The sequence below is a fragment of the Dama dama genome, chromosome 32, assembly GCF_033118175.1.
Source record: "Dama dama isolate Ldn47 chromosome 32, ASM3311817v1, whole genome shotgun sequence".
Lineage (NCBI taxonomy): Eukaryota > Metazoa > Chordata > Mammalia > Artiodactyla > Cervidae > Dama > Dama dama.
Window position 1 is genome coordinate 26,341,077 of NC_083712.1, and position 12,453 is coordinate 26,353,529.

The window sequence follows — 12,453 nt, forward strand, 5'->3', positions numbered from 1 at the left end:
TTAGTTCATCTTTGCTTTCTGCCATAAGGGTGGTGTCATCTGCATATCTGAGATTATTGATATTTCTCCTGGCAATCTTGATTCCAGCTTGTGTTTCATCCAGCCTGGCATGTCGCATGATGTACTCTGCATGTAAGTTAAACAAGCAGGGTGACAATATACAGCCTTGATGTACTCCTTTCCCAGTTTGGAACCAGTCTGGTGTTCCATGTCAAGTTCTAACTTTCTAATAAAGTATTAGAAAGAGTAAAATGATTTTGAGATTAAAAAACTATATAGGTGAAATAGACCTTACAGATTCGAATCAACCATCCCTACACCTAATCGGTACAGTACGTTTCACTGTAGTTTTATTTCCCTATTGCTAGTGATATTAAGCATCTTTTCATGTATTTATTGGCCTTTTGAATATCTTACTCTTGAATTGCCTATCCAGACCTCCTGCCCATTTTTCTATTGTACTGTTGTTTTTCTTATTAATCTGTAGATCATCACTATATATTCTGGATACTTACTTCATGGGAGTGCTATGTATCTTAAGTATCTTCTTCCATTCCAAGACTTCTTTGTATTTTCGTAGATATTTTTGTTTTAATGAAGTGAAATGAGGCAGTGTTTTCCATCTGAAATTGTGTTCTTGGCCTTATTTTGAAAATCCTCCTCCTCCTAGGGTCAAAATTTCATTTTCAGATATTTTTCTCTAAATATCTTAAAGTTTCTCTTATCACCTTTAAGGCTGTAACCCACCTGGGTTATTACTGCAATGGGGTAGGCATCTAATTTTACTTTTGCTTCCCACACAGAACACTTCAACTCTAATCAAGTCCTACTGTTTTGTATGTCACTGTTATCCAATATTTGAGATCCAGTTTGGTTTAGCTTTCAAGATAATAATAATTATTGTTGTAATATGTAGTCAATATTTAAGATTTACTTCATCTTTACCAATTTCTTTATTTACTGTTGCTTCTTAAATTTCACCCTTTTTTCATGTTCATTTCTTCGTGATAGTCACTCTTTAATAGTTCCTTCAATGATGATCAGAGATTGGTAGGCAATCTCAGACTTACGAAAAATGAATTTATCCTCATTCCTAAATGATAATTTATCTAGGTAAAGATATCTAATGGTAGTTATTTTCTCTTACCTCTTTGAAAATACAGTCTAGTGTCTCCTGACTTCTATCCATTATCAGAAATTAGTTTTCAGTCAGGCCAACAGCCATGCCTTTCTAGGAAACTGGTTCTATCTTCCTTTATTTTTGATTTTCAGTTTCACTATAATCTGACCATTTTTATTTATCCTGCTCAGGACTGTTTATGCTTCCTGAATCTGAGGATTAATGTTTGTGTTCCTTCTAAGAACTGTTCAGGTATTCTCTCTTAAAATACTGCCTCTCATTCTCTCTGTTCTCTAAGCCTGTAATCCCTAATTGAGGAATTTTAGACCCTTTCAGGCTATCTTCCACATCTCTAAAACACGCCTTAGTATTTGCCATGTCTTTTGTGTTGTTGTTTGTTTTTGGCTGTGATGGGTCTTGGTCACTGCACGGGCTTTTCTCTAGTTGAGACAAGTGGGGGCTAGTCTCTAGTTGTGACCTCAAAGGCTTCTAACTGTGATGGCTTCTCCTGCTGCAGAGCATGGGCCCTAAGGTACTCAGGCTTCAGTAGTTGCGGCTTACAGCTGTAGTACACAGGCTCAGTAGTTGTGGCACATGGGCTTAGTTGCCCCACAGCATGTGGCATCTTCCCAGACCAGGGATCTAATCCATTTCTCCTGCATTGGCAGGTGGATTCTTTACCATTGGACCACCAGGGAAGTTCTGCCATTTCTTTAAAAGTGTGTTACATTCTGTGTAGTTCCTCAAAATTATCTTCCAGATTACTAATTGCCTCTTCAGTTATGTTTTATATGCTGCCTAATCTATCCAACCTCAAAGACCATATTTTACATTGTGAGAAGTTCTATTTGATTCTTTATTATAATCTACCATTCTTCTTTATACTGATTTTTCACTATGTCGTTAATCACTCTGAATATCCTTAACTGACAGACTCAACCAAATGATCCTATTATTAAACTGTGAGGAATAGAATCACTCAGTTTACTGAGTTTATCCTCCTGGAGGCCTTCTCTGTAGAAATTACAGGTGGCCGGTGTTTGAGGCATCTCCCTCAAAGAAGTTTTGCATTTTTTTCTGCCGGCTTTATCAGTTTTTTTTTTTTTCACCCGGGGTAATAGAAGTGCTAACTCTAAACCCATATGAGGCAGTGTTGTTGTTGATTTGCTAAGTCATGTCCAACTCTTTTGCAATCCCATGAACTGTAGCTCACCAGGCTCCTCTGTCCATGTGATTTCCCAGGCAAGAATACTGGAGTGGGTTGCCATTTCCTTCTCACAGGGATCTTCCCCACCCAGGGATCGAACCCGCATCTCCTCCATTCGCAGGCAGGTTCTTTACCGCTGAAGCACCTGGGAAGCCCCGTGAGGTAGTGTGGGACCATTTTTATACACTCTCGGGAGAGACCTTTTTTCCACTCAGAGCCCATGCAGACATCCTCAGGCTTCCCTGTCATTGCCTCTCATTGTACTGGGAGGGAGGAGAGGGGTCTGGGGAATCATTCTTTCATCATTTGTTCTGTTGCTATAGGCTCTGGCTTTAGGGAGATGGAATTTGAGTGCCAACTTTCCAAGGTCTTGTCTCCTGTCCCCATGAAGGCCTTAAAATCCAAACCCCCAGGATTCCATGAATAACGACTCACTGCTCTCTCACTGAAGCCACAGCTCACACTATTCTAGCTCCTAGTTTTCTCTTTACTTCTGCCCTGGCAATTTCCTTTAGTTTCTTAAATGGACGGAATGGTATTTAAAAGGATGTTTAAAATATTTTGATGACAGATTTTGAAGCATGCTGTATGGATAAAACCAGAAGTCTAAACCATTTATTTTATTAAGTGAACATCCCATAATTTATTTAGGAGCATTTTCTTTTCACTTAAAAGCTGTTCTCACAACACAATATATTTCACAACCGACAAAGACCAATATATACCTACTGCTCATTCTCTAGTTTTTCCTTAGAAAGAGGACTCGTGCTTAGCTGGGCCCAAGAGCACACAGAACAAGGTCATATCTCTCAGGCTTTGTTGCAGTTGGATAGGCTGTTTGATTAAGTTTTGGCTAATGTAAATAAAACTGTTTTTTGAGACTTCCTGGAAAGTCAACTTAAAGGCTGCTGACTCAGCCAGACAGGGCATAGGAGAGTAAAGGCAAGGTTATCATCTTGACTTCTTTCTCCTGACCTCAAGCCAACTGCTCCTCATGGCACTTTGCTTTTACTTATTTCAATCTATGTTATTTCCATAATCACTTTAATCCATGAGTTTGAAGCTGTGGCACACAGCAATCAGTAGTCATGTACAGATCTGAGAGTTGGACCATGAAGAAGGCTGAGTGGCCAAGAATTGATGCTTTTGAATTGTGGTGCTGGAGAAGACTCTTCAGAGTCCCTTGGACTGCAAGGAGATCAAACCAGTCAATCCTAAAGGAAATCAACTGTGAATATTCATTGGAAGGACTGATGCTGAAGCTCCAATACTTTGGCCACCTGATGTGAAGAGCCAACACACTGGAAAAGACCTTGTTGCTGGGAAAGACTGAAGGTGAAAGGAGAAGAGGGTGACAGAGGATGAGATGGTTGGATGGCATCACTGATTCAACTGACATGAGTTTGGGCAGACTCTGGGAGATAGTGAAGGGCAGGGAAGCCCACCGTGCTGCAGCCCATGAGGTTGCAAAGAGTCAGACACCACTTAGCAACTGAACAACTACAACAGGGCAATCACAAGCAGCCTTGGGCAGAGATCACTGTAGAGGGAGGACAGGAGGGAAAGAAAGGGGAGGAAGATCTGTACTTTCCCAGGCAGAAGCTAAACATTAAGCGAAGATCAAATTGCTTCTGACTAGTATGTGGTACTGTGAGTGAATCAGAAGTTACACAGAGTGACTCCATCCATTTTTCTAGGTCAGGTAACTGTCCCATTTGTCCCCCAGTACCTTGTTTTTCCAAAGGAATTAAACTTCCTAGGGAGTCACTGTACTCGCCTACAATTAAGAGAGCACAGCTGCAGGTACCTGATTTACATATGCATTGAAGAATGCCACTTTCTCTACAGATTCTAAGAGAATCTAAGTCCTAAATAAAACATATTACCAAAACATGGAAGAGTCGTGTTTTTAGAATTTTTCTATCAGCCGATCATCAAACAATGCACCCCCTATAACCCTAGCAACTTCTGCCCTTATAAATCTTGACATTTAGATCACTCCACTCTGGTTCACTTTTCCATACCCTCCTGGTTTTCACCATTCTGTTGAAGATCAATGTTCAACTCGATCAATGTTCAACTCTTGGCTTCAGCCAAGTTTCAAATTCTGAGAGATGAGGGGTGTGGGGAGAAGACACAAGTGCTATTCTCTTACAGTTTGCCAGCAGGTGGCATGAACCTTGAGAAGTTTGCCTCCTTGCCTACAGTTTTATAAAACCTTTTAAGTAACTACCATAATGACTCAGGATAAGTTCTAGATTTTAATTATTTGGTAATATATAGGTGCAATATTCTTGATAGTTAAATATTTAGTTCATGATAACACTTTTAAGTAATAAACTTTAGAATATTTGAATTGCAATCTTTTGTTGGCTTCCACGACCTTCCTGGCTTTCTTTAATCTGTCTGGGTCTCAGCTATTTGCAGAGTTCCATTTCTCTGTTGGTGTTGTAAATTGTTGACACATACATTCTTATGACTTTCAACACTTGACGACTCCCAAATCAGTATCTATAGAACAGATTTCTCTCCAGTGCTTCTGACCTATGTATTGAGCTGGAAACATCCCTTCATCTGTGCAAAGATCCTTTGATCCACTGTGCAAGTTAGAAATTCATCATCCATGTACACTACCCCTAACCTGTCTTTTTGTTATTTCTCCTGAGGACCTAGTTTCAGTGACCTGCTGTACTACCCACCCAAGTCACCCAAAACAAAAACTTGAATCTCATCCTAGACACTTCCATCTCTCTCATTCCTGAAAACCAATCAACTGCCAATCCTGTTGACCTCCTAATCTCTCTCCAATCCAGCAACTTCTAAGTGCCTCACTGTCATTTTCCTAGTAAAGCCACAACCATCTCTTGTCTAAAGAAATACCACTGTTAAAAACTGCTTGTCATGGAAATTCCTTGGTGGTCCAATGGTTAGATCCCATGCTCTCACCACTGAGGGCCTCGGTCAGAGAACTACCATCCTACAAGCCTCAAAGCACAGCAAAAATGAAACAACATAAACTGCTTGATGTGTATTTTCTTTTTAACCAAGAATGTGGAGAACCATACCCTCTAACATTCTCTCCTAAGAGGCCATAGCATCTTACCCGGCCACTCTGTGACAAATAAATCTACCAGATTCTGAAAGTGAAAAAGTGAAGGTGTTAGTCAACTCTTTGTGACCCCATGGACTGTATGTAGCCCATCAGGCCCCTCTGTCCATGGAAGTCTCCAGGCAAAGTACTGAAGTGGGTTGCCATACCCTTCTCTAACGGATCTTCCCAACCCAGGGATCAAATCCAGGTCTCCTGCATTGCAGGCAGATTCTTTACCATCTGAGCCACCTGGGAAGCCCAGATTCTACCGGGAAAACAAAAGAGGGGATCACCTAGTTTAGCTTCCTATACAACTAGGTTAGTCTATACAGAATTTACCTATCTTCAGTTTCCCACCTATGTGACTCCTCTCATAAAATTCTTCTGCATTTATACATCTGGCAAGTTCTTCAATATTCTGAGAAAGAAGCAGCATTACCTCAAGTATCAAAATGTGTTGCATTAAAAAGAGGCTGGAAAAGGTATACAGCGAAAGAAACTTAAAAATACATGATCACTGGCCATTATTATACAAATACACAAAAGAGATAAAAAATTAAAAAATATTGTTCTCTTTTCTTCTTAAGATGAACAAATCATAAAATAGGTCATGTGTTACAAATAATATATAAAATAGTAGGTTAAGGTACGTTAAGCAACCTAGCAGATTTTAAAAATTCTGACCCTGAAAGAGAAAGGCAGTTTTAGAACAAAAATTTTTCCACTGATAAAAATAGTGCTTTAAGGTTAACTGTAGGGTTCTAAACAAAATCTTGTCAACATTTCTCTATAACATTAATAACATTCAAGTCCATATTTACAGAAAAATTTTGGCAAGCCAAGCTTGCATAAGTAAAATAAATACAATGTCACATGATCTGGTCTCCCAAAGCCTGGAATTTTGACCTTGGCTGAAGTCTTCCCAATTCTAAAGCTATAAATAACTACTTAAGTTGAACAAAATATGAAACTATTAATTCTCACAGAATGGGCTTGTGTCTTTTCAATGTGTATGTCCTGGGCAAATATTTAGCACGGGTTTATTTGCTCAACAAATATTTACTGTGTGCCTACTAGGACTAGAGGGCTTCCCTGCCGGCTCAGTGGTAAAGAATCCGCCTGCCAATGCAGCAGACACAAGAGATGCAGGTTCAGTCCCTGAGTCGGGAAGATCCCTGTAGGAAGAAATGGCAACCCACTCCAGTATTCTTGCCTGGAGAATCCCATGGACAGAGGAGCCTGGCAGGCTACAGTTCATGGGGTGGCAGAGTCGGACACGACTTAGCGACTAAACAACAACAAACCAGGACTAACTCCATACCAGGCAATGAAGATATAAAGGTGATCAAGACCAACACTATGCTGCTCCTTAAAAGACTAAGACAGCAGAGAAGACAGTTAACAAAAAATTGCAAAAAGTCATCATCTGGGAATTTAGGATAAGCAGGGGTATTTGAACAAATCTATCAGGGAAGGCGTTCTGGAGGAAGTTCAGAGGCAGTGTCTTTAAAACAAACATCTTCAAGGTAACAGAACTATATGTCTGTAGGTTACTGCTGTTCACTCCTATCAGTTATATTATTCTCATAACAGCTACATATTAATTTATATGCTAGGTTTATGTTCAGTACAAAATGAACCTTAAAAGAGGCTTTATAAATCACAGTTTCTTAGCTATAGTATGAAACATCAAAAGGAATCACTTCTACCACTTCAGGGAAATCAAATATAAGCATAAAAAATGAAGAGGCAACACGAGTTGAAACTATTTCTGACACATGGCAGACTGAGCTCATGACTTTCAGCCCCTTCCTTCTCTAACCACACTAAGATCACAATAAATGAATCTCTCAAAAGGTGTAAACACACAAGGACTAAAAAAGCAAAAAAGGAAAGAAGACTTAAACACTCAAGAGAATTCATCAGACTTATAAAATTGAAGACCTAGAGGAGTGATAATTGACCTAGAGAAGCAGAGGCACTCCCCGGGTACCGTGGAGGAGGAGCCAAACAGAAGTTAGCTGATTTTCAGCACAGACCCGGGAAAGGATGAGGCCCAGGGAACACACATCGTGGAAGCAGAGCAAGCAGTGGGGCTGAAAAGACAGAATGAGATAACAGCATGGAAGCCCATCCCTGGACACTCCCCCAGCACACATAGTCTCACACGAACGTGAACCTGTGCCTAAATCCAGAAGACAACTGCTCCTCCCAACTCACCTATTCTTTACAGAAGTGCAATGACACCAGAGAAAAAGACTTTAAAAATACTGACATTTGGATGCCACCCTAATGAAAAGCCCAGATCACCAAATGAAAAGTCATGCTCAGGTACAAAGAGCTTCTGAAATTCAGACAGGCAACAACCACAGATAAGCAAGGAAAACCTCCAAAAAGGAAGTGAGAGCTTAGGGAAAAAAAAAAAATCTGGAAGAAACAACACAATGCATGGAGTAGTAGGCAATTTTTTAAAACCCTATAATTAATATCCTTATGATACAAAGAGAACTTTACCATCCATAAAACAAAACAGAATGCTGAAACACATGAATAGCAGAGAACACAAAATAGTTCTTCGAATTAAAAAGTTAGGATAATTGAAATAAAACATTTAAAAGGCAGGTTGGAAGATAAAGTCAAAGATACCTCGCATTAAAAAAAAAAAGCTAGAATTTAAGTAAGATTAGAATTTGAATTAGATTAGGATCTGTCAGGAAGTGTAACTTTAGACTGACACAGATTCCAGAAAAAGAAAATAGAGAAGAAACTGTCCAAGAAATAATACAAGAAAAGTACAAAGAACTTCCAGATGTGAATTTCCTTACTGAAAGGATCTTTAAGTATGAGACACAATAAACGAAAAAATGCCCATACCAAAGCTCATTATCCTGAAATTTTCAAACACCAGGGATATAAAAGTTTTCAGAAGGGGGAAAAATAAAATACAAAAGGAATAAGGGTAAGACACAACTTCAGTATTATTTGATTTTTAAAACAATGTACAGGAATTTTTATAAACACCAAGCAATAATAATGTAGGCAAATAAATACAGACAATAAATAAGTAAACAAATGAATAAAATAAAAATACAAATTTGCTGAATGCTTACTACATGCTAGGAGTGCCATTCTAACTCCTTTAAATATATTACCTCATTTAACTGTCATAACTCTATGAGACAGACTCTATTAACCTCATTTCACAGATGCGGAAACAGGCACTGAGTTTCAGTAATGACACAACTAGGAAGTGATAAAACCAGAGTCCCAGCTTTCTGAGTGTGGGGTTTCAAAAACTGCATGACACTCTCTCAACTTTAAAAGTAAAACTGATTTTTTAGAAAGAAGAAAATACCATTTCAATCTTCAATGTTCCCAGATAACTGTGGTTGATTAAAAGGCTTCCCTTGTGGCTCAACTGGTAAAGAACCCGCCTGCAATGTGGGAGACCTGGGTTCAGTCTCTGGGTTGGGAAGATCCTCTGAAGAAGGGAAAGGCTAGCCACCCCAGTATTCTGGCCTGGAGAACTCCATAGACTGTATAGTCCATGGGGTCGCAAAGCCCCGGACACGACTGAGCACCTTTCACTTTCACTTGGTCAAACAGGACACAATCTTAACATGTGTTTGTGGCGGGCAGGCGGGGCAGGGGGTAGGGGTGGCGGGGTGGGGGGAGGGGGGTATTTGCTAGTATTTTAAGTATTCACAGTATAAATATACTTTGCACTATGTATTTGTGATTTGCTACTACAAGGTCCTTAATATAGATTCCCTGCTCTAAATACATCAACAATCTCCACCAAAAGAACTGATGAACTTACATCAGATCACCATCACCTATTTGGGCAAAGAATAAAGGGTATATAAATTATATTAAAGTTAAAAACAGAATAGCTGTCTCTTTCCCCAGTTATTGTCATCTAAGCCCTTCACACTCTCCCTGTCTTGCAAGAATTCTCCTAGATGACTTCCTAGTCATGCATGACTCTTAATACACTAATAAGACAAAAGCTTCTTGCCCCTCTTCTCACTCTTGCCTTATACTCACCTTTACCTTATATTGTCAACTACATGATGATTACTTTATATTGTCAACTACATGATGATACCTGAACAGTTTCCTCTGAAGTTCCTCTACAAGAGTTAATCCTCTTTCAGTTTCCTACTTCCACTGTCCTATCCATCTTCTCGCTTACTGATCGTACTTAAGAGTATCTGGCTTTACTGGGGGAAGAGGGAAGGAGAGAAATATACTTCTTGAATAATTGTTGTTGCTTTTTAAATCTGGTGACATCTTCACTCGTTCTTTCTGACCTATGATAAGGAGGCTACACAGTTTTGGCAATTCCGCTCTTGGGACTCATAAACCTCCAAACAATGATGCAGTGGCTTTTGGGATCTCAGACCACGCCTTTGATGCGCTCCTACAGCACTGGACCTCCTTGATCATGCGCTGAGGCCCAGCTCTGCCTGGGAGTATATTCTCTCGAGTATGCAGCCCTTGTTTCTGCCATGACTTTCAGCCTGTCTTGCCCTTGGCTTCTGCTGTGTCGGTTTTTGTTTGTTTGTTTTATTTTGTCGTGGGTTTGGGCTTTTGGTGGCTAGGTGGCGGCTGCAGCAACCTAAAGGTCCTGATGTGATGCGTCAAGACATGTGATGCACCAGATGTGTCTTCCCCACGCTGGGTGAACAGATTCGGGGCTGCCCGGCCTAGAAGGTTTCGGTCTCGCTCACAGGACGCTCACAGGACGCCCCAGAGTCACACTGCGACAACCCCCAACGTCCGGTCTCACGCGCGCCCTGCGCGGCCGTCACCCCGTCTCTCCACGCGCTCAGGTGTTAACACCCGGCGGTCCTCACCCCGAAAGTCACCTGCCAGCCCGCCCAGGCGCGCGCAGGCGCTCCCACGCACGTACCGTCTCCTTGGCAGCGGCGACCGGGATGGGAAGCAACCCCCCGCCGCCGGGCGGGTCCTCGGGCTCGGCGGCCGCGCTCTCCGAGGGGAGCCAGGGGCCCGGCGCCCGCGCGGAGTCGGCTCTGGGGTCCCCGTACAGCTGGTAGCACACCAGGCCGACCAGACCCCCGCCGGCCGCGGCCGCGAAGCTCAGCTCCCGCCAGCGCCGCCGCCGCCTCCAAGCCGCCTCCGCCACAGCCCCCTCGTCCTCCTCCCGGCAGGAGAAGGGCCGGCCCGGAGGGCCCGGGGCTGTCCCCGCAGGCCGCCCCCACGGCCCAGGGGCGGGATGATGAGGCGAGCACGGAGGCGGCAGCCGAGGCGGCGGCCACAGGAGCCTCCGCAGCGCAGCCATAGCGGGAGCTGCCGGCGCCTCAGCCAGGAGGGGGCGGGTGAGGGGGCGGATGGGGGCCCGAAACCTCGCGAGAAGTCGGTGCGACGAGCTTCGCCGCTGTCCGAGAGCGACCCCTACGATGGCCGCCCCTCACTGGAGTCACCTGTTGGGAGCGCCTTTGGCTGAGGAGGGTCGAGGGGGGCGTCTCTGGCTGTGGAGGAGCCTGGGGAGGACGGGGCACAACCGGCTGCTCCTCGGCCCCGCATTCCCCGCCCAACCCCGCGGTCATAAATAACTTGCGCCTGCCTCCGGAGACACCTGACTGCGCGAGAACCCAACACCGCAGGCGACAGCCGGGTCGGCGGGGCTGGGCCGAGCCCTCGGTTGCCAGGGTGTCCCGACGCCCCTCCGCTGACTGGGTCCTCCGCCTCTGCTTCGCGGGGGTGGGTCTCCGTCAGCCTAGCGCCCCGCTAAGAAAGTCACATCCCCTAACGCTATCCTGATCTTCAGATATACCGTGAATAATTTGCAATTGTGTCTTCAGGTGTCGCGACAAAAATGGCACATAAAAATTTGGTTCAAGTCATAAAACTAGCAAATTAAGTCAAAGAATTTTTTTATTACGTGACAGTTTCTGATATTTTGATGCGAGAAGGCTAATACTGTTTGAGGGGAGAAGGCTAATACTTTTTTTTTTGAAGCGGGGGGGTACAACTGCTTTACAGTGTTGTGTTAGTTTCGGCTGCGCGACGAAGTGAATCAGCTATACTTAAACATATATCCCTTTTGAGCTTCCCTCCCAGCCACCCCTTCCCATCCCACCCATCTAGGTGATCAGAGCACAGAGCTGAACTACCTGTGCTGTAAGCAGCTTCCCACTAGCTATGTGGATGGTCTTAAGTCTTGTCACTCAGAGTTAAGTAAGTCAGGGAGAGAAAAAAAAATAGAGTATATTAACCAGTATATGTGGAGTTTAGAAAAATGGTACAGATGAACCCATTTTCAGGGCAGGCATAGAGAAGCAGAGTAGAGAACAGACACGTGGGAGGCGTGGAGAAGGGGAGAAGAATGATCTGGGAGATTAGGATTGGCATACCTGCTGTTTTTTAGTTATCCTCCATGTGTTTAAAAAACATTGCCATACCTGCGTGGCTTCATTCAATAAAACAGAGCTGTCTTGAAAGATACTTTTGGGAGGAAGCTGTTGATATAAATAATGGGTAAGCACATTGTGTCATTTTTGGTTATTTCTGTACTTGTTTGTTTGCTACACTTCATGAGAACGTTTTTATGATATTTTTATCAGTTTCCTACCCCTGAATGCAGTTTTGGTAACTTGGTTACCTAGCCCTGATATTTATATTCTGGAATGTTTAGAGGAGCCCTTCAAATACTCTGTATCTAGGGATATGAACAATTAAATTCAGTAATCTCAATTGAGCTGTGGTCACAAGGGGTTTGAGTGCGTGCTGTCACTTCAGTTGTGTCTGACTCTTTGTGACCCTATGGACTGTAGCCAGCCTGGCTCCTCTGTCAATAGTATTCTCCAGGTGAGAATACTGAAGTCAGTTGCCATGCCCTTCTCCAGGAAATCTTTCCAATCCAAGGATCGAACACCCAGTTCTCCTACAGCTCCTGCATTGCAGATGGATTCTTTACCACTGAGCCACCAGGGAAACACCCACAAAGGGTTTAGATCCTGGCAATTCTTATGAAGACTAAGGGTTTCCAGAGGCAAACAAAATGAGATT

At 42.9% G+C, this 12,453-nt stretch overlaps 1 protein-coding gene across 3 annotated transcripts in view; it reads right to left on the minus strand.

Moving 5' to 3' along the window:
- The window catches only part of MICU3 (mitochondrial calcium uptake family member 3), an 83,749-nt gene extending 73,026 nt beyond the window's left edge, over positions 1-10,723 (minus strand). For all 3 annotated transcript variants that reach the window (XM_061134947.1, XM_061134946.1, XM_061134944.1), the window contains exon 1: positions 10,334-10,723. In XM_061134947.1, coding sequence (XP_060990930.1) covers positions 10,334-10,723 — 390 coding nt within the window. The remainder of the gene's footprint in view (positions 1-10,333) is intronic.
- Positions 10,724-12,453: the final 1,730 nt, after the last annotated feature.